The sequence below is a fragment of the Neoarius graeffei genome, chromosome 10, assembly GCF_027579695.1.
Source record: "Neoarius graeffei isolate fNeoGra1 chromosome 10, fNeoGra1.pri, whole genome shotgun sequence".
Taxonomy (NCBI): domain Eukaryota; kingdom Metazoa; phylum Chordata; class Actinopteri; order Siluriformes; family Ariidae; genus Neoarius; species Neoarius graeffei.
Window position 1 is genome coordinate 59,668,481 of NC_083578.1, and position 22,976 is coordinate 59,691,456.

Consider the following 22,976-nt stretch of genomic DNA (forward strand, 5'->3'; position numbering starts at 1 on the left):
TACCAGGGTGGTACGGTGGTGTAGTGGTTAGCGCTGTCGCCTCACAGCAAGAAGGTCCGGGTTCGAGCCCCGGGGCCGGCGAGGGCCTTTCTGTGCGGAGTTTGCATGTTCTGTCCGTGTGGGTTTCCTCCGGGTGCTCTGGTTTCCCTCACAGTCCAAAGACATGCAGGTTAGGTTAACTGGTGACTCTAAATTGACCGTAGGTGTGAATGTGAATGGTTGTCTGTGTCTATGTGTCAGCCCTGTGATGACCTGGCGACTTGTCCAGGATGTACCCCGCCTTTCGCCCGTAGTCAGCTGGGATAGGCTCCAGCTTGCCTGCGACCCTGTAGAACAGGATAAAGCGGCTAGAGATAATGAGATGAGACATTTGTACCATGGTACACATTAATTCCGATTGCTACAAAGGCTTGCCATTACCTTATCTAAAACTCAGTGACGTTTTACTTTTAAGGGGCGAATGTCAAAAATCTTGGCACTCCTCTGGCAGGACAGGAGTGGAAAAAGTTGGGATGTCATGCAACATGACTAATCACACTGGCATTCTACATGAGAAGTGGTATGTGTCCTTTTAGCATGCCTCAAGTATCAAACATACTGAAGGCCACACTTTTGATATGAATATTTTTGACTTCAGTAAGTAGTGCCTGCTACAGCAGGACAGAAAAGTAATACAATAATAACAAGCTCTATTGTACATTTATCTTGCAGGGGCTGTCAAGTTTATGTTGATATCCTGTGGTTAAAAAATACTTACTTGGTCATTATTTTGGCTGTGCAGTTTTTAATGAACTGCGTACCTATGAAGCATTTTATGACTTAATCCATGGATTTCAGAGACCTGGCTCATCAAAGAGTCTCAGTTATCATAAATTACCAATGTTTTAGAAAGAGAAAGCTTTTCAGTCAATCTATAATGAAAAGTAATATAAATTACGTAGCATCTGGATTGAAAACCAGCCTTGTTTTTTAACTCACCTCCAATGTTGTGCACTGTTATGACAACAGCTGCCAGTATTTTTCCTGGGTGACCGAATGCTCTCTTGCCCAGCTGCTCATAGGCACGAATACCTGCACACAGACAGATATAGTCAGCTAACTCTGTGCAAAGCTTGAGGCTTGGCAAAATGTCTCTGAGTACAATTTTATATTTTTATTGCTTTGTCTTACCCACAACTCCAGCACTCTTCAGAAGGAGATGGATAGAATAAGATGAAAGAATAGCAATGCATATCAACAGGAACCTATTGAAAAACATTTTACAATTAAAATGATTTATTAAAGTATGTTTGGGACTGAATACAAATTAGTGCAATGTACTGGTGTGTGGGCGGCATGGTGGTGTAGTGGTTAGCGCTGTCGCCTCACAGCAAGAAGGTCCGGGTTCGAGCCCCGTGGCCGCGTGGGTTTCCTCCGGGTGCTCCGGTTTCCCCAACAGTCCAAAGACATGCAGGTTAGGTTAACTGGTGACTCTAAATTGACCGTAGGTGTGAATGTGAATGGTTGTCTGTGTCTATGTGTCAGCCCTGTGATGACCTGGCGACTTGTCCAGGGTGTACCCCGCCTTTCGCCCGTAGTCAGCTGGGATAGGCTCCAGCTTGCCTGCGACCCTGTAGAACAGGATAAAGCGGCTAGAGATAATGAGATGAGGTACTGGTGTGTGTGTGTGTGTGTGATGACTGTACTTTTTCCAAACCTATAGTCCTTGCCAACTGTGCAGCTATATTTAATGCTGCAATTTGATTTTGGAACCTTGTGTTTCTTCATTATCACTGCTCACCAGTTCAGCACACAAACCTCATATTTCACAGTGATCTATTTATTTAACAGCAAATACCTAAAGAGCATATTGTACATTCTCACTGTTAGGAGTAAATTAGTGTCCAGTAAGCTTCATTTTGGATTAAGAGTGCACTACACACTACAAGGAGCTACTGAAAACCTGTAGCCTACAATTAAAAGCTTGGAACACTTTATGTCCTGTTTTATACATGCAGGAATATGGGAAACATATACAACAGTGACCTTCAGTCGCTGGGTTAAGAGCACACAGCTGCATACTGTGTATGGTCTAAGTCTGATTTTATGAGGCCATGTGAAATTCAAAGCAATGTGACAGTATTTTGCAGCATGTTGCGATACTGTGCTGAAACAAGAGTGCACTGGTGATACAGTGTAACATACTCACAGGAACAGTACTATGCCAGTGTTGGACATGGCATACGCCAGTCCCAGGATTCCACTGCCCATGATAGCATTGCTGAGGTTAAACACAGACATTCCAAATGAGGTCTTCCCTTCAAACTGCCAGAGACACAAAGACAATATGCTCAAAATGTCAAAAACATGCAGGATGATTACAGCGTACAGACAAGAGACAATGCCATGAGTGCATATTATTATACTGAGTAATACACTTGTTTTGCACTTACATCTGTAAACTGGTGGTTTTTTTCCCCATTGCTCTTATGTGGTAAAAAATTTTCTTGCTCTGGTGAGAAACTACATATTTCCAAAAATGAAAGAAAAGAAAAAAAAACATTGGCATCAGTTGATCATTAAACTGAAATGCAGAAGTGTTACTGCTTTTCTACTAAATCCTTCTTTTTGGGAAAATAAATGCATTTGCAGTGATGCATTTAAAGTTCATTCATTCATCCTTAGTAATCGCCTGGTCAGGGTTGGAGTGGGTCTGATAATGCCACTAGATTGTTTATGGTTTGTGAAATAGAATCAACTAAATTCATCAGAAAATGCTGTGGGCTGGAACAAAGAAAAATAATAACTGTGTTGAATTTAAAAAAAAAAACCAGTCCCACATACATATTTATAAGATAGAAGGAAATAAAGAAAGAACAAAAGAATGAACAAACCTACCCTCTGGCTTAGCCCATGACTACTTCAGGTTTAAATTTGAATGCAGGTCCAGTAATCAAATATACTATGCACCGAAAGGCTCCAGTTGAAATTATGGATTCTCTGAGGTGACTGGCATAGTACTATTTTCTGAGGAGCAGAGCCAGTCACCTCAGAGAATCATAATTACTGGTGCCTCTTAGTGCATGGTATATTTTATTTATGTCCCTCACCAAAAAATTCCAAACTAAAAGTGTTAACTACAAAGAATTAGAAATAAATCTGGAAAAAATATATACTAGAGGTCTAACTCTGCCTCGTTAGGGATGATCATGATACGTAGATCTACACACTCGAAATGCTTGCGGAGCCACAGCTGTGACTCGAGTCAGCCATAAAGCTTGAATTCATAAAGCTTGAATCCAGGATATACCATGACTGACTCACACCATATGCATTTTTTTTCCCCTAATTTTTGATGTCATGAGATACATTGCTTAATTAATGGTGGAACTATTTTATGTCATGTGCGCCATTCTCGGCCAATCCCTGCACAGGAATTTTTTGATGAAGGAGATAAATGCAAATATTTGAAGCACTAAACGCATACAGATACAGACAGTGGCATTACATTGTGTGTGTTCACTGCTTCAAATGGGTTAAAGGCAAAGAGGAATTTCACAAGTGCATGTGTGATGAATAAAGTTGCTGTTGTTGTTCTTCTTCTTCTTCTACATTACTTTGCTAGTGTAGCTCATTGTGTGATCATTTGTATACGTCTCTAGTTCTGTTGGATATTGATGCTTAAATTTTGCATTCAAATTTTCCAACTAGTCATTAATAATTTTTTAGGTGTTAACAGGTTATGGCCAAACAAAGAAGACTCATACCCATCTTCCAGAGGCTGAAATTCCTGATGGTGTCCATTTGATAGCTTCTGAAGTTCCATCTTTGTATATCTTTTTCTGTGTTATTATAGAAAAGCGAAATAAAGTAAAGCTGGTTTGAAAGAAATGTCTTTAGTGTTGATCTGAAAGACAAAACAACAATAAAGGAAACAATTAGTTGTTCTATCGCTCTTTTACCAAGACATTTTTAACATCAACAAAAACAAATATAATTAAAAGTACTATTTGGAAATCTATTTGATTCATGACATTATTTTCTTTTCATTTTTATTGTTTCTCTACCAAGTTAAGTGCAAAGAACTGGATCAGTTCTCAAGCTGGAGGCAGTTGAAGGAAAAACATGAGCTCCATGTGGCTTTTTTCCCACTCTCCAAAATTTGATTGGTTCATCAGAGCTCATGTTTCAGGAGTTGACCTGAGCAGCCTATTTTTTTATTCCTAAGATTTTCCATACACTGCTAAAGTTAAGGTCCAATCCCTTTTTGTTATATTTGCTAAGATACTGTATTGGCATAATTCCCAAGCTGATCTAGCAGTGGCATGTGAGGCCAGTTATAATTAGTTGTATTTTTGGTGAAGGTGACACACACACACACACACACACACACACACTGTCCCCATGCTGAATAAAGTAATATTTGTTCTCTCACTGTGGTGGTCAGATGTTGTGAAAAACTGTGGGAAATTCCAACACAGCACATCACTGTTTAATATGAAATTCTTACTCAGACTCAATTGACTGCTTTTTTTCCCCCCTGTACACGAATTGGCTACGTGGCTCAGAAGCCAAAAGTTTGGAGGATGTCCAGACAAGCCTGCCAGCTGTAACTCCCACACACTTTTCTGATCTCTGCCTTGTAAACTGATGTCTAGTGCATTTGATAAGTTTTGCTTTAGTGCCTTTCTATCACCACATGACCCTTCACATGCTTGTCTTTCCAATATATACACACACATACATGTGAACATACAGATGGACAACAAATTAAAGGAAAAATAACATAAAGTGTGTTAGTATGGTGCTGGGTCACCACAAAATGCCAGGACAGCTCAGAACAGATCAACATGCTTTGTCATAAATTCTTCAAGTCTCTGGAACTATACTGCTGAGATTCACACTATTCTTCTGAAAGATTCCCTCAGTTGGTGTTTTGATGATAGTGGTGAAGAGCACTAGCCTGGGCCCGCCCATCCTAAGCGTGACGCAACACAAGGGCCTGTTGCGAGCTTAGTCTGGCAAGGCAAGCTATCTCCAGCTCTTCCAAGCTCCCGAAAAATCGGGAGCCAATCAACTTTGAGCATCTCCAACGGCCCTGGGTAGAGGTGTGTTCAAGGCAGTGACGTAGTAGAACTGCGACTGGAAGCCATAGATTGTTTACAGAATCTATGCCGGAAGCGCTTCATTCACTAGAAACATTACGAACATGGAGCAGCAGCAAGCCTTTGACACAGCGGTAGATGCTGTATTGAAAGCATTCAACGGGAAGTTCTCATTGAAAACGGAGCAAAGAGCAGCCCTGGAGGTATTTATCTTCTTCCTGTTACTCAAGCAGTTTCCGTCGCGTCACATACGTCAGAGGAAAGAGTGATGTGATTGGTTTAAGCTTCGTCACAGCCTTTTCTGGCTTCGACCAGTAGCAAACTGAGGCATTTCAGGGAGGCGGGTCAACCACGCCTTTGGGAAACGGTTGGGCTTAATATCTTTGCCAGACCAAATGCTCGCAGAGCTTTGAAGTCGCGTTAGCCAGACTAGAAGAGCACTGTCTAACAGCTAGCATTTAGCCATGGTCCAAAATCTCCCATAGGTGTTCAACTGAGTTGGGATCTAGTGAATGTGAAGGCCATTCTATATGCTTTACGTCATTGTTATACTAATCAAACCTCTTGGTGAATCCTTGTGCCCTGTGGATGGGAAATTCTTATCCTGGTCTGGAGAATCATTTTCGACAGGCTAGAAATGTTTGCGATAAAGTGAACAGTCAGAATAACTTTGTACTGATTTGCAGTGACGCTTTCCTCTATGGGGACAAGTGGACAGAGTTATTGTTTTTTCACCTGTCTATATGAGCTTCATATTGAATTTCTCAACATTTCAACTAGGGAAAAGAATCTCTTCATATGTTCCTTAAAGGTCAAAAGAATATTATGCCTAAATACCTAGAATATTATACAGCAAGGAGTCAAACTGCAAATAAAGCTTATACCAGATGGGTTATAAATCTAGTAGCATGTGTTCAGTGAAGCTAAATATATCATGAAGATTCCAATCGCAAGGTCAGTAACAGGTTTAGTTATATTAAAAAATATGATGCTTCATGACTCATAGACATTAGAATGCTTACCAAAACATCAGCAGATTGGAATTCAAGAACTATAGACTATTGTTTAAAAAATTGTTAAGTAAATCTTTAGTAATAAATCAACTTTGTCAAAATTAGATACTTTTTATATTATTAATTATTAATATCATTTTGGATGCAAATTTGATTATGAAACTTTTTTTTTTTGCCTTAGTGATTATATTTCATTTCAAACAATTCGAACAAAAATGCCATGTGTTAGAAATATTTTAGAGGAATATTATCAATTTAAAGCAACAGTGCATATGTATTAAACATAAAAGAAAACAGCATTAGCATGTTCACTATTTCCTATGTGATTGTATTTAATCATTAATAATCTTTGTTAAAATGACATACTCATTTCAAACATATTACATGTTGCCTACTATCTCCATTGTCAACTACATGAAACCTTTAGCAAGTTCAATTTGTGGGTCTGCTTTACTGGTGCCATTATTTTGTTTTTTATTTTTGAATTTCCCCATTAGGGTCTGTTGTGCAGTGGTTTTCTCACTTTGTTTTGAACTTTTTCCAGTTACCTCTGCACAGAACTTCACTGTGATCGGCACTAGGCATTGTTCTACCTGCCTTATGCTGGACTTATGGGAAATGATTAAGTGATTTCAATGTCGCAGACACTGCGACACTAGGCTCAGGCCAGACCTTGAACAGGGACAAGGACACAGACTGAGGCCTGGGTTCTGGTCAAGATATGGACTTGGACTCTGGACAGGACATGGGCTCAGGCTCTGGACAAGACTTGGGCTCTGGACAGGGCATGGACAAGTGCTCGGGTTCTGGACAGGACCTGGGCTCGGGCTCCGGACTAGGCATGGACTTGGGGTCCGGACCAGGCATGGACATGGACTTGGACTCTGGATTAGGCATGGACATGGACTTGGGCAGAGACATGGCTTCAGGCATGGACCTGGGCTCCAGAATGGACTTGGACATGGGCTCCAGACAAGGCATGGCTTCAGGCATAGACATAGGCTCTGGACAAGAGATGGCTTCAGGCATGGACCTGGTGTCAGGCATTTCAAGCAAAGGCATGGGCTCCGGACAAGACATGGCTTCAGGCATAGACCTGGTTTCAGACATGGACCTGGGCTTGAGCATGGGCATGGGCATGGACCCTGATGTCAGCACGGGCATGAATTCAAACATGGGCATGGACTCAGACATCAGCATGGGGTCAGGCATGACTCTGGGCTTGAGCATGGGCATGGGCATGAATTCGATCATGGGCATGGACACAGGCATGGGCATGGGCTCAGGCATCAACATGGGCAAGGACTCTGACCTTGACATGGACATAGGCTTAAACCTCGGCTTGGGTACCTACATTAACGTGGGTATGGACTTGGACATGGGCTTGAATCATGGCATGGGCACTGGAGTGAGCACAGGCATGGACTGGGACATGGGCTTTGATCTTGGCATGGACATGTTTGAGTTAGCAGTCAAACAGAAACCAAGTCATTAAACCAGAATATAAACCAGAGCCATTAACCAGAGTGCTAAACATGTAAAGGCCCAAATGTGAACTAGGAAACCATCACAATACTTCACAAAGTGCATGCATACTCAGCATTGTTTTAAAGCACACTTGGATTGTGCTCCAAATCCGCAACAGGTGCATGTAATTAATCTGAGGTGCATGCATTGCTCTCCGTGAACGCTAATGAGAGCAGGGTGATCGAGCTGAGCCAGGCTCAAGCGCGCAAAGGCATAACAGTGGCATGCTCCTGTCATCTCAATTTATGTAAGGTGGTCAGGATAGCTGTCTTAAAATCAGTCTTTTTCTTGTCTTGACATACTAATAAAATTCTTTGTGTTTAATTTTATCATTAGCTTTTAGTCTTGGCCCATACAAATAGTGGTGTAGACAATGTCAACAACCAACAGATGAGATCTCTCCAGCACCAAACATGGAAGCAGCGAAACAGGTACTGAAACATCTCTCAAAACAAATCTGCTTGCATTCTTGCAAAGTGGTTTTGCAAAGCCCCCAGTCTTTGCAAAATCATAGTCTGTGGTTAAAAACTCTGTGACTAATGAGACACTGTTTTTAGATGTGTGATGGTATCAGACTTTATTCTTTTAAAAGTCTTTCCAGCATCTTTTCAAAGTCTTCTAATGTATGGTTAGCATTACTTCATTACAAAAGACTTCGCTGAAAACATAGGCCTGTGCAAAGTTACACGGACAAGCGAAACTCACAAAACACAATTGTTTGCATTAAAAGCCACCTAACGCCATGGTCACAACACAAATCACTTGATGATAATGAACTTTTACTAAAGCAAAGCTCAGAATGTTTTACAAACTTTATGTAATTCTTGAGAGGAACACCAGAAACTGTAGGACTACTCTGCAGACACAAAACAGTGAGAGCTTAATATCAGAAATCCAGTTCCTTGATCAATTTAGCTGGCTGTATAAGTGTTTGACATTTGTTAGGGATCTACCCCAATTTACCACTATGAACTGGCCTAATGGTTAGTGTATCTGCCTCTTGACCAGGAGATCATAAGTTCTACTCACGGTCGGGTCATACCAAAGACTTTCATAAAAATTGTACCTTCTGGCAAGGCATGCTGCAATATCAAATCAAGTTTATTTGTACAGCGCTTTTAACAATAAACATTGTCGCAAAGCAGCTTTACAGAATTTGAACGACTTAAAACATGAGCTAATTTTATCCCTAATCTATCCCCAATGAGCAAGCCTGTGGCGACGGTGGCAAGGAAAAACTCCCTCAGACGACATGAGGAAGAAACCTCGAGAGGAACCAGACTCAAAAGGGAACCCATCCTCATTTGGGCAACAACAGACAGCCTGACTATAATATTAACAGTTTTAACAGGTATAACCCTCAACTGTCCTCATGGGGCCGTCCTTCACAGGAGTGGGGCGATAAAACTCCGACCAGACACAGGGCACCAGGATGGATCAAGCAGGTCCGAGGGGCAGAAGAGGCCAGCATCTCAATCCCAGGATCAACATGTAACTCAGAGGGACAGATGGGGGGGGGAAGAGAGAGAGAAAGAAAACACGTTAGGTATGCCCTAAAAATGACAAGTATTAAATCTGTGTGGTAGGCTTGCAGAGACGAGAGTCTTTACATCAGGCATAACACACAATGGCATGTTAATATGGTAAAATATATCATGACCTGCTCTGGCTGGATGCTTGATTTGGTGATGGGAGCACACTCCTCAGCAATGATGAGATGCAGATGGGACCCTTAGGGCTGGCCAAGACAATTCAGTTACATTTCACCGGGTCTGGGACATGCGACAGAAAGTCTGACGGCCGATTCCCTGCAGGCTACGATAGCCAGTCGAGGTCTCCACCGTCTCCACCAAAAGATTTCCTGTTGACTCCATGTAACTCAGAGTGACAGATTTGGGGTGGGGGGGAAGGAAAGAAAACACAGGTGGTTAGGTATGCCCAATGTCACCTGAATAAGTAGGAACAGTATACATATTGCACCGAGTACAAGCAGGGACTCCGGCAACTAACTATGACAGCATAACTAAAAGGAGAGAGCCAGAAGGTAACACAGGCATGAGGGAGCCCCGGGACATAAAGCAGCCAGCCACTACACCGTCAACAAACTCGAGTGAGCAAGCGAGTGGGGACTGACAGCATCCATACATCCCAGTTTACCAAAACACTCTATGTCTGAGGACCCTCCAGATCTACTCCTTTACCTCATAAACACCATTAACAAAAGGCTTGACTAAACAGATATGTTTTCAGCCTAGACTTAAATGCTGAGACTGTGTCTGATTCCCAAACATTACTTGGAAGGCTGTTCCATAACAGTGGGGCTTTGTAAGAAAAGGCTCTGCCCCCTGATGTAGCCTTCACTATACGAGGTACCAGCAGATAGCCTGCACCTTTTGATCTAAGTAGGCGTGGCGGGTCATAGAGGAGCAGAAGTTCACTCAGGTACTGTGGTGCGAGACCATTTAGTGCTTTAAAGGTCAATAGTAGTATTTTATAATCAATACGAAATTTGATTGGGAGCCAATGCAGTGTGGATAAGACAGGCGTGATGTGGTCATATTTTCTAGTTCTAGTAAGGACTCTTGCTGCTGCATTTTGAACTAACTGGAGCTTGTTTATGCACTTACTGGAACATCCAGACAGTAAGGCATTACAATAATCCAACCTGGAGGTAACGAAAGCATGGACTAGTTTTTCTGCATCATGCAATGACATTAAATTTCTTATCTTTGCAATATTTCTGAGATGAAAGAAAGCTATCCGGGTGATGTTATCAATGTGAGTTTCGAATGAAAGACTGGGGTCAATAATCACTCCGAGGTCTTTTACTGCTGCACGTGAAGAAACAGAAAGGCCATCCAGAGTCACTGTGTAATCAGAAAACTTACTTCTAGCTGTATGTGGTCCTAGCACAAGTACTTCAGTCTTGTCAGAGTTAAGCAGAAGGAAATTAATAAGCATCCAGTGTCTAATGTCCTTAACACATTCCTCAATTCTGTTAAGCTGGTGTCTCTCATCAGGTTTTGCAGAGACATACAACTGTGTGTCATCAGCATAACAGTGGAAACTAATACAATGTTTACGAATAATATCGCCCAGAGGTAACATATATAGAGAAAAAAGCAGTGGACCCAAGACAGAACCTTGTGGAACACCAAACTTTACCTCGGTACGTCTAGAAATATCACCATTTATATCAACATACTGATAACGATCAGTTAGATAAGACCTGAGCCAGGAGAGGGCCATTCCCTTAACTCCCACAACATTTTCTAGTCTATCCAGAAGAATGGAATGATCAATGGTATCAAATGCTGCACTAAGGTCAAGCAACACAAGTAGCGAGACACAGCCCTGATCAGACGCCAACAGTAGGTCGTTTACTACTTTAACCAGTGCAATACAGATGTGAGTAGGGACTCAAACTCTTGTGCATACATGTCAACCTATACGGAATGTCCGTATTTTATACGGATTTGATTCAATAAACGTAGTATACGGGCGTATAAATAAAGTTATACGGATTCTTTAAAAAAAACTTCAGTATTTATTTAGAGCTATAATCAATTCCCACGATGATAAAAGAGTGCATAACATTTACAAACGTACTGTACACCACAGACAGCCAGTAAAGAGTCTTATGAAATCGCGCGTTATCTTGTGGTAGCAAGACTTCGTTCCACTTTTGATCATGCGCACACCGCATCTGCGTAGAATCATACGTCATCCTCGCCGCCATATTGGATGTGGCAAAGTGGAGATAGACAGTAGCCGAGAATAAAGATGCCTCATTCATGTGCTGCGTTTAACTGTACTAACAGGTTTACCGTCCAAACGAGATCACATGGGATTACCTTTCACAGGTGAGACTGGAAAAATACTTTTCATTGTATTTGGTCATTATAACGTAATTTTACGAACAGATTTTCCTGACTTTGTGGCTAATATGAAGTCTCGCGCGTAATAGCCGCTCGGTGAAACTTGTCTCCAAACAACGAAGTATTTCCTTCATAACTACACTGATAACATTTTGTGTTTTTGTCAAACATTGGAGCTTTGTATTCATTCTCAAGGTTTATTGTTATTAATATTGAATAAAAAGTAACTGGGATATATCATTGTTAATTATCATTCAAATTTTAGGTAAATTATTTTAATTTGCATCTTATATGGATTTTATAAGGGAAATACGGATTTTGAAGGTTGGTTATACAGGTTTGATTGACCAAAGGTTGACATGTATGCTTGTGGTTACCAGAGGACTAGTCCCACACTGTAACCCTAACTATATAATAGGTGAGAGGCTGAGGGCTATAGAGGATATGCAGTCATGTGACCAGCACGTGTGTACTCCGCCATATTGGACAGCATCAGGATTGTTTACCTTGTGTAAGCGTAATGGATCCAGGGAGTAATCCCCAAGAAAATTCGGAAAATACCCCACCTACATCGCGCGATTACTTGTCTAAGTTTGTTCAGCATCTTGAAGGTGACGTGAGGCAGCGTTACGTGGAAAAGTGTTCCAGGTTGGGGATTGCAGATCCGTACAACTCGCCGCAATCCTTGTTCAAGGAAATTTGGAGCTGCGGTGCCGGCGATTTGCCCGATCTGGCCTACCACGACATTTACAATTTTCTTGTTAATCGTGTTACACTGGCAAAGCCCTCAAAGCTTACAAGAGCCTGGAAGCTTATAAATATTTTGTTGCGGGATGGGTATCCCAACTATACCTCTGGAAGGTCCCGAAGAAGAATGTCTACTTGATAACCTCACGGGTAAGTGGCATTAAGACGTTTATTATAAAGAGACTATGCAGGACGTTGTATCATAAGAATGTTTGAAATCTAAACTCAGTTCCAGATAATGACAGGGTTGTAAGTTTTTGTCTGAAAAACAGTAAATCAGAAAGCTGCGCACGTTTGCGCGGAAGCTGCGCAAATGTGCACAGCTTTCTGATTTACTGTTTTCTTCTCATACTTATACTTCCTATGTTTCATGGACTGTAACGGCATTTGCTCATTTAGTAATTTTAATACAGAATTTACTTTGATGAAATTATTCAGACACTCCAACGCCCCCCTAAAAAAAAAAAATCGGATCTGCACGATTCACCCGTGGAAAAAGCGCATCCGCCGTTTGCATCCCTGTTTAAACTCATAGGTTAACCGACTTTAACCGGCTAATGAGGCTCGGTGGTCGGTCAAGATTTTTTTTAGTTTTCGCCATCCCTACTATGGATTGGCCTTTCAAAGGCATATATGAGCCAAAAAGATAAAACATTGTCATAGACTAGGCCAGGGTAGTAGGGCTCGGCATAGCCATTTTAAACATTAGAGACTGTCTAGTTTCTAAGTATGCAGTTATCATTCAATCCGAAAATCAACTTAACAGATGTACTAGGAGTATTGAATTAGAAGATTACACCTACCTGATATGAAGTGTTCACTACAAATTCGGCTGGTAGAACTGGGGTTCCAGTTTTCTCTTCGCACAGCGGACACCCATTTTGCGCGTCTCTCCTCGTCTGCAGGGAATCTATAAAATGACAGGCCCTCCTTTTGGCCCTGTCTATTGGTACAACCAAATGCTGAACAAGATATAACCATTCTCGAAAGATCTACTCCCACACACTTGATAATTAGAACGGGTTCGTCTAAGTTCTATGCGCGGCCTTGCCGTCCAAGATGGCAGATAAACAAATATCACGTGACCTCGTGACGTCACGTACACGCTCTCTATAGAAATGAAGATCAGTGTTACACCCATGTGTTTCAAGAGCTCTTTAGTACTGGGACAGGAGACTGCCTGGGAAGACCAGATCCTAGTGTGGGAGGGACTTTGATTTTTGACCCCAATTCCTACCCCCAACTGAGTTTAGAACAATTGTTGTGGTTAGTGTATGAAGTGAACTTGCTTGAGGAACAACCCTTCTTTCTCAAACAGTATATCCTACTGTCCGTTTCCTTGAGTAATTTAATACCTGGGTTCAGATAAATATACTAAACAAAAGTAAACAGTCATCTAGAAAACAGTGCATCTCAGACAGACCAACATAAGTGTCAAAAGACAGACAAATCTGATCATGTCTTTGTTTGACCTTTAATGTACCTCATTCCCTTAACTCCCCAGCAAGATTGGGTATTACTTGTTCATCACTGGAAAGTAGATAACTAGTATTTTGCTGATTACTGGACTATGGAAGATTCTATACAGAGTCTATACATGCAACTCCATCACTTAGAGACTCTTTGACAGGCTGCATATATCCACCATAACAATCACGAGCTGAAAATCGACCACACACACACACACACACACACACACACACACACACAAATAAATAAATACCTGTCTTTGCTTGTGATGCTCATGATGGTATCAGACTATTTTAGGATAGCCCTACATAGTGAAACATGATACAGTAAGCTCTTGGAAGAGTAAGGAAATTACTCTCCATCAAGTATCCTGCTACCCGGTCACACACAAAGGGTTGAAATATTTATCGATGCACTCATTTCCATCCATCCATTATCTGTAGTCACTTATCCTGTTCTACAGGGTCACAGGCAAGCTGGAGCCTATCCCAGCTGACTATGGGCGAGAGGTGGAGTACACTCTGGACAAGTCGCCAGGTCATCACAGGGCTGACACATAGACACAGACAACCATTCACACTCACATTCACATCTACGGTCAATTAGAGTCACCAAGTAGCCTAACCTGCATGTCTTTGGACTGTGGGGGAAACCGGAGCACCCGGAGGAAACCCACACAGACACAGGGAGAACATGTAAACTCCACACAGAAGGGCTCGAACCCAGAACCTTCATGCTGTGAGGCGACAGTGCTAAACACTACACCAACATACTGCCTGAACCATACAACCTCCTTGGCTAACTCTATGTATAAGACACCCCAAAAGACTAAATATAGCACAAAACATAAAAAATATCAGCATAATGTAGACATCGTTTTAAGTTAGCTTGTAGTATTGGAAATTCCCCTTACTGTGCTCAGGACCTAGTCAAACAATCACAGAAAACCTTTATGTCACCTCAATGAAATTAATAATCAATAATGTTAGCTTTAATCATGTTAAATGGTTTACTAATGTTTAACAATGTTTAACAATGTTTGGTTTAATAATCCTAGTTAGATTGTAGTTGTTTTGCTGCAGGCTACACACATTATCACCACGAGTTGGCTTCATGGTTCGCATGTCCGCCTCTCGATCATGAGTTCTACTCAAGGTCAGGTCATACTAAAGACCACCATAATAATGGTACCTACTGCCATCTAGCAAAGGACACCACAATATAGATGTGTTTAGGGAGTCAAACTCTTGTTGTTACCAGAGGACTGGCCCCCTACTGTAACCCTAGTTATTTAATATGCAAGGGCGGAGGGCTATCAGCGCCACCTGATGTGCCTTAAGGGCCTGATTAGTACTTGGATGGGAGACTGCCTGGGAATACAACATGCTGGCACAGGAAGGACTTTGACTTTTGATGTACATTATCATGATGAAACTGTGTGAAATTATATCCAGTGTTATGTAAGCTAGTTGGACAGAAAAGAGAATATTGTCACCCTATGTGTAATAGCATAGCAAGCAACATAGCAACATAGGCTAACAACTATAAGTGTTATACTACCCTATTTCATTACATGCATAATATTATACTCATAAATAGATGACATGGCTGCATACTTTTTATCTTTTGCATGTTTCTCCTCTGATTTTCCTAATTGTATTAGTCCTGTACAAAGTTAGAGGTAATAAATTCTCCTACTCACCCTAACTCAGGCTTTCAGTGGGGAAAGCTGAAGTCAACCTACCCTCACCTCCCTCCACATCTCGTACTTCTGATTGGGAGACCAGGAAGTAATCTGCCCAGCTCACAAGCTAGAATCATGGTGCCCACTCCAACAGGTAAATTGACCCACACTGTGGCATGATATTATTGATTTGCCAAGATGGTGGATGCGGCCATTAACAACGCCCTGAGGATCATAACTGACTGCTTGAAACCCACCCCCGTGTCCTACCTGCCAGTCCTAGCAGGAATTGCGTCAGCCAGCCTACGGCAAGAGGCTGCCACCCTCGCCCTGGCAAGAAAAGCCCAGGAATATGATTGGCACCTCCTCCATAACACCACAACCATGGCAACACCTCCAAGCAGACTCAAGTCCCGCCACCCATACAACTTGGCGGCCCAAGAGATGCTCACTTCTATTCCGGAGGACCTGTCAACTAAAGCCTGGCTGGCGGCGGCATGGAAGCAGGAATGGGAGTCGGCAGGTCAGACATGTATACACCACTACATCCAGGATCCTGGAGATGGCGCTGAAGGAGAAGACCTACCTCGCCGGCAATGGACTCTCCTGAATCGCCTACGCACTGGGGTTGGCTGCTTCAAAGCCTCTATGAAAAAGTGGGGCCTAACAGACAGTGAGTGCGGGGAACCTGAGCAGACTGCCAACCACATCATCACCGCTTGTCTCCTGTATAGACCACCTTCAGAGGAGGGCCTCTTCCGAGTGGGACCTGAGACGAGGGCATGGCTACACGACACAAAGCTGGACATATGATGACGATACACGAAAGAGAGAGAGATTGATTTGATGAGCGACAGAAAATCAATAACTCAAATGTCACCATTCTGATTTTTTTTTGTGTGCAGGTACCCTGTGCTGCCCCCTCAAAGATGCCACCCTGGATGGCTGCCCATGTCACCCATATGTAAATCCGCCCCGGGTGAGCAGGAGCAACAGTGTTTACCAAATTACACTTGAGTACCATATTTAACTCGAATGTACTACATTTGTTACTGTCAGCTAGCTATTTGAGTACAATAATATGCTGCCTGGTCTCATCAATGTCCTGTCAATTTTCCATACATTTGTTAATAATAGAGTATACAGGTAAATGAGGGATAGTTTTTCTTGATGGATATACAGTATATTATGGTGAAGAAGTGTGAATTCTTCAAACCTGCTATGGAATCTGTGGGGTATATCCTTTCAGCAGAAACCGTCAGTGTGAATAAAAGCAAAAGCAAAACACAACACATTGAAGCTGTGTTAAAATGGTGACACCACAAAAGACCTTGAAAGGTTCCTCAGCTTCACTTGTACAGATAGTTTACTTGTGGGTTTATTTATGGGCACCTCTAACACAGCAAAACAAAAACAAAATACATTCTTTGAGACCACTTCCAAGGTTTCAAATTGTTTAAGTCATTTCACCAGTGTCCTCATACTTCAAAAATGTGAGTAGATGTGTTTGGAGCAAGGTATATACTCCCAATGCCAGGGAATCCTTCCTTGGACAAATTTTCTTTTTTATAACCCACTTATATTAAGCCATTAGACCAGGGATCTTCAATCTTATCCTTGAAGAGCCAAGTGTGGCTGCTGTTGCATTGTTTTGAGTGTAATACAGGTCAAAGATTACTGTATTTGCAAATCATTGTTTTCAGTTTTAATGTCAATTTCAAAGTACTGTCCCAACTTTTTCTGATTTGGTGTTGTACAGAAGAAGTGCAGAGAACCAATCAGGTTTCAACCTTCAGTATTATGAAGGCTGTGTGGCTAGCTTTCATTTAAGGGTAGTGATAATCCCAGTTCTTATTACACATATTCAACTAATTGTAGGTCAATATAATTAATTAAATAAACAAATATAATCATTACAAATGTCATGTTAAGTTTTTACTTGTATATGATACCTGCCTGCAAGCCACAGGTAGCTTCCCTGTTGACGCTGTACCAGGTTTATAATGCAGCATTTTCTAGTTTCTGTTGATTTCCTTTACCTTTAGCCTTCATTTTGTCCGTGTGAGTGCTCAGCGATGCTCAAGTGGGTTTAATAACTTTGTTAATAATAGGAAACTGCACTTTTTATCCATGAACTACACCATAGTAATGCGAATAGGATGACTCAGGCCATTGGCTTGTTGTATGATAAGGTGAGCTGTTCTGAAGCTAGTAGCAGCCATGTATGTACATGCCACACAGATGTGATGGGCTCATTTTAGCACATTTTCCACACTGATACAGTTTAATCTTAATCCTATCTCTTAGCTGAATATCTCATCTCATCTCATTATCTCTAGCCACTTTATCCTGTTCTACAGGGTCACAGGCAAGCTGGAGCCTATCCCTGCATGTCTTTGGACTGTGGGGGAAACCGGAACACCTGGAGGAAACCCACGCGGACACGGGGAGAACATGCAAACTCCACACAGAAAGGCCCTCGCCGGCCACGGGGCTCGAACCCGGACCTTCTTGCTGTGAGGTGACAGCGCTAACCACTACACCACCGTGCCGCCATCTTAGCTGAATATGATCTGCTTTACTGTCACAGGCGTAGATTTGAACTTTGTGTTTAGAGACAATTCCAACAGATTCTTGATGTAAATAACACATATAGCCTATAAAAATCTTATACACTTAAAATAATAAAGCAGAAATGCACAATGGGCCAAGAAAAAAAAGAAAAAAAAAAAACAACTAAGCAGCCATTTGGAGTCCTGTCTTGGCCCCCTGAAGTCTATTGTAAAAAAAAAAAAGGCTGTTGCTTATATGGGCTACCTATCTTTTGAGTTAAACCTCATTCCAAATTTAACGAGCTGAGGTAAAAAGCCAAAAATAACATAAATCATGTTACTGTCAAGTTAGCTCCAGACTGTGCTGTATAGTTTGCCAAAATATCTGGAATATATATTAGTTCTGCAAGTTGGATTGTATTTATAGAACAAAGAACCATTGAAACTCAAACTGTATCTGAACTAAAAAACACTCAAAAGCTCATGGAAATATCTGTCATGCATCTCAGCATATGCCAACCACAAAATGTCTCTTCCGTTCACGAAGAGGAGGAGTAAAGGGAAAGGAGGAGTGAAGGGAAAGGAAAGAAACTTTTCTGATGCAAGACTACCCTTGTTTTCTCACCCCTCCTCCCAGTGCCTCTATGATCAAGAGCAAAAAAAAAAAAACCTAGTCCGGATCCATGATCCCTTGAGGTAACTTACTCCTTTTTCTTTTCACAGCCTGCAAGTTACTGGATATCTTAGAACCTTGCCGTCCAAATCAGTCAACGATGAGAAGTGGCAAATGTCTGACAGAAATCAGTGTGTTAAGACACCAGGGGCGTCACTAGGCCTTTTTTACTGGGGCACGTGCCCCAGTAAAAATCAGCTGTGCCCCAGTAAGAAAATGTTGAAAGATTTTCGTAACAAACTAGTTTCTTTGGCAGATCATTTATCTACTGTAAGTTGTAGGACAGAGTGTGTTTCAAACTTCTATCGCCTCTTCTTTCTAACTAATTTTCTGATTGGTCTGGGAGATTCTCACTGTAAACATAGCGTGTGTGCGGCGTGCCGTGAGTCCATTTTGCCTACTGGAGAGATGAGTCTACTCTTTGGATGAGTCAGAGAACTGGCTTTGGATGAGTTAAGGTAGCGCAAAGTTTTTGCAACAAAACTAAGCAAACCATATTCTAACAAACCCAATAACTACATCGAATTAAACGATATTAAATTACTTTTCCAGATGGATATCAGACAATTCTTCTCACGAAGCAGAGACAGGGGCAGGGAAACAGTGACAGATGAGGAGGAGGGTGAGAGAGGTAAGATTAAGGTTGTAGGCTATGTGCTAGTCAGTCATAACTAACCAGCTAAGTTCGTGAATCGTGAGAGTTGAGGTGACACGTTTAGCATCAACATGCATTAAAAGCCCAAATGCAAACAATAAATTTTTTGGGGACTGGGATGTGTTTTCCGTCTCGTTGACCTATTCCTCGCATAACCTCATCCGCGAGAGCATGAGAATTATCCACTTTGCATAGGTTGGGGACAGGAACGTTAAGGTGCATGGGGGGGGGGGGGGCATTTTGTGTGTGTGTCGGGGGGCAGTGCCCCAGTAAAGCTTAATTCCTAGTGACGCCCCTGGAAGACACACTGGGGCATTAGACTCAGTGGAAGAAAGGGGTGTGGTAACAAAATTAACGCTCTTACATTCACTGATAAGAGATAATTATATAATCACCAAAAACAGTCTTCCAGAGAAAATTGGGTATTTCATGTTCTCACTGTTGTATTCATATGCAACTGTTGCTAAGAACCACAATGTTTATGTTCAGCTCTGTTGACTTGAGCAGACATTATTCTGGCCAGAATTTTAACTAGTAAGGGGAGGTGCTTACATTGTGTATGATATGCTCCACGCTCCACACTCACTGCTCCAGTTAAACAACCCTGAACATTTTACTAACATTCCTTAGTCTTTTTTCCTCAAGCTCTCCTTGTCATGCGAACACAAGTTTCACATTAAAACACTAATGAATGGCAAACCAGAAGTATTTAATTCTACACAATTTTTTTTTTCCATATCACGCTCAGAACATATTGGGTATGCCTGTACTTGAATTTCTGTAATCAAGCGACACTGAATATTTTCTCTTGACTGAATCACAAGGTCCCTGACATATACATGCTTCAGATAACCCATGAACAACATGCCTCCAGCAATTAGTACTTGGACACTCTGTACTTGGACTTGTTTCCATGAATTTAAAAAAAAAAAAGATTTTTTCATTTTGATCAAACATGTGACTGAACAGCGTAAGTTGTGCATTCAAAACATTATTGTTGATTCCATGATGGCTTGTCTATCAGCACCTCATATTCCTTTTCCATCCTTTGAACTTCCTCAGACACAGCAGAGGAGGTTGGATATGACCAGGACATCCGCTCTGCGTAACTGAGGAAGCCACTTGGTGCAAATCAATTGTGCAAGCCACAACTTCAGTGTTAGCATTATTCCCTGAGAGCCAACAAAATAAATTAGCCACATTCCATGGGGTTCCCACTTGATAGCGATTTCCCCTGATAATAATGGTGTGCGATGACAGTTGCTATGTATGCTCGGTATCTGGTGGTTTAGCCCTCAGTGTATTAGCCCCATCTTCCAGTGTTTTAGCCCCATCTTCATGTGGTTTAGCCCCATGTTTAAATGTGAATAAAGTTGATCAATCATATGTTTATGATTGATCTAATTTTAAAGACAACAGAGCTTTTTTAAAGGAAAGTTTGCACTTGAAGCTTGGGCTTCCTATGGTCAGATGTTCGCGGTCATGGCAATGTGGCCGTCAGTCAATATTTATGTAATTTTTGTTATACTTAATTCTAAAAGCTCTCATAAATGACTGTTATTGGTGTCTTAGAAAGTAAAATTATGATCAAACTTAGTTTAATTCAATAATGGGACTAAATCACTTGAAGAATGTAAGACGTCCAGAATGTTAGCAGTCACGGCAAACTGGCTGCCAATCAATATATGGCTGCGGGCTATATCATTTCTGATCCTTAACTCTACAAACTGATAAATTGCTGTTATTGGTGTCTTAGAAGGCAAAATTATGATCAAACTTAGTTCAGTTCAGTGACAGAGCTAAAACACCTGAAGATGGGGCTAATACAGTACATACACTGGGGGCTAAACCACCGTAAAATGTATTTATGCTCTGTTCTATACAACTTTCTCAATACATAGTGCTTGATCATTTATGACCATGTAGTAAATCCATGTGACACAAATTGCACAGTCACCTCACAAGATTTAACTACACTTTGGTTTGGTAAAACAACACAAGGCTCTATTTATGCTCTTTTCCACAAGGACTCTACAAATATGGGTGTTACCAGCATGTGATATTATGTTTGTATTTCTGCATGTGGCTTGTGGTTACACCCTGAGCAATTTAAATTATGATTCCCTGTTTCATTCTATCGGTTTATTGATATTGTCTCTTTTAAATGACACCAAAGCCTTATGACAGCTTTTTTTCACAGTGATATATAAACTTGTAAATGGGTTATTTAGTTTATCCATATTACTCCCACAGTAAATTAAATTCTGTGTATTAGAATCTGTTGAAGTTTTGGCTTTAAGTAATAATAATAATAATAATAATAATAATAATAATAATAATAATAATAATAATAATAATAATAATCAGGGTTTTTTTTTTTTTGAGAATCACGTTTCACTAGTAATACTAGCTTTATTCTCTGTTCCTGAAGTTATTCAAAATGGTTCCAAAATGGCAGTGAATATGTGTGAGGTAACAACAGCAGGAAGGAAATGATTGCTTTTGACACTATTTCAGGAATTAGGAACCACAAAACGCTATGGAGGACTGTTTAAAAGTACAAAACTTTGGGTCTTTTACTGTGTAGTAGGTTTTTACTGTCTGCTCCCTTACTTGAAAAAAGTATTAGTAGCCAAGGTGGCATAAATGCAAGTGGGTCAGAATGTATATCATCAGACAACTTTTTAGATTTTTCTAACTTGCAAGAATGAACAGGACTGTATTTATAGTCATTGATATACAAATCCACTTTAAAAAAAAGAGAAAGAAAGAAAGAAAGAAAGAAAGAAAGAAAGAAAGAAAGAAAGAAAGAAAGAAAGAAAGAAAGAAAGAAAGAAAGAAAGAAAGAAAGATGACCTATTTTAATCTTGTGCTCTGATCCAGCATTTTTCACATGACACCAACATTTGACAATGAGCTGTCTGAATTAACATATATTCTAAAAATGTCCATTGCTGTCCCTAAATTTCCATATATTCCATATCTGTATTTTCCCCTTCTCTTCATAACAAACAGAAAAAGAAGTGTTGTAGCCATTATTTTAATTTCTGCTACTGCAACCAGATTGGGCAGACACATAATAGAGCAACAGAAAGCAGTTTGCGGACAGATGATATCACTTTTAAAGGGTGTATATGTGCACATACATTCCAAGCCCTTCCTTTCAAGAGCAGTAGTTTGTTTTATGGCCCATGCACCCTGGCAAATTACTTGCTAAAAGAAAGCCTCTCACCTTTTTTTTTTTACCTTTTGAAGTTGCAGTTGAGGTTTTCTGAAATGTAGAAGTGGAGAAGCGTTATCTGTCGTTTTCTTGGTTGAATGATTGTTATTATCACTCTAATTGAGAAGAAACCAAAAGAAGAGCCAAAAGAAAAGAGGACACTACAGATCCAGGGAAGGTAGCAAGTGAGCAAGGGGAGAAAGCACATGTGTGGAGGAGGAAAAACCCTGAAAGGCAGGGCTGTTCACAACCACAGTCTCAAATTTCATGTGATGTCACACATAGTACTGAAGTCACTTGTAGAGCAAGTTTAAATAGGACAGAGTGGTTTCCCCCTTTATTATGTCAAGTTTATTTGTATAGCGCTTTTAATAATAAACATTGTCGCAAAGCAGCTTTACAGAATTTGAATGACTTAAAACACGAGCTAATTTTATCCCTAATCTATCCCCAGTGAGCAAGTCTGTGGCCAC

General features: G+C 41.0%; 1 protein-coding gene and 1 long non-coding RNA gene across 3 annotated transcripts in view; one reads left to right on the top strand and one right to left on the bottom strand.

Moving 5' to 3' along the window:
* slc38a5b (solute carrier family 38 member 5b) overlaps positions 1–22,702 on the bottom strand; it is a 44,231-nt gene extending 21,529 nt beyond the window's left edge. The window contains exons 1-6 of one of the 2 annotated variants that reach the window (XM_060931979.1): positions 22,530–22,702; positions 3,747–3,886; positions 2,433–2,502; positions 2,189–2,304; positions 1,171–1,244; positions 979–1,071 (exon numbers count right to left, since the gene is read on the bottom strand). In XM_060931979.1, the coding sequence (XP_060787962.1) occupies positions 979–1,071; positions 1,171–1,244; positions 2,189–2,304; positions 2,433–2,502; positions 3,747–3,805 (412 nt within the window). In that variant the 5' untranslated portion in view covers positions 3,806–3,886; positions 22,530–22,702. Of the gene's footprint in view, positions 1–978; positions 1,072–1,170; positions 1,245–2,188; positions 2,305–2,432; positions 2,503–3,746; positions 3,887–22,515 lie in introns of both variants that reach the window. The other variant, XM_060931980.1, reaches the window with a different exon arrangement.
* Positions 18,657–20,921, top strand: LOC132892542 (uncharacterized). Its single transcript, XR_009655456.1, has 3 exons — positions 18,657–19,086; positions 19,181–19,259; positions 20,346–20,921. It is a non-coding gene; the product is annotated as an uncharacterized LOC132892542 (long non-coding RNA).
* Positions 22,703–22,976: the final 274 nt, after the last annotated feature.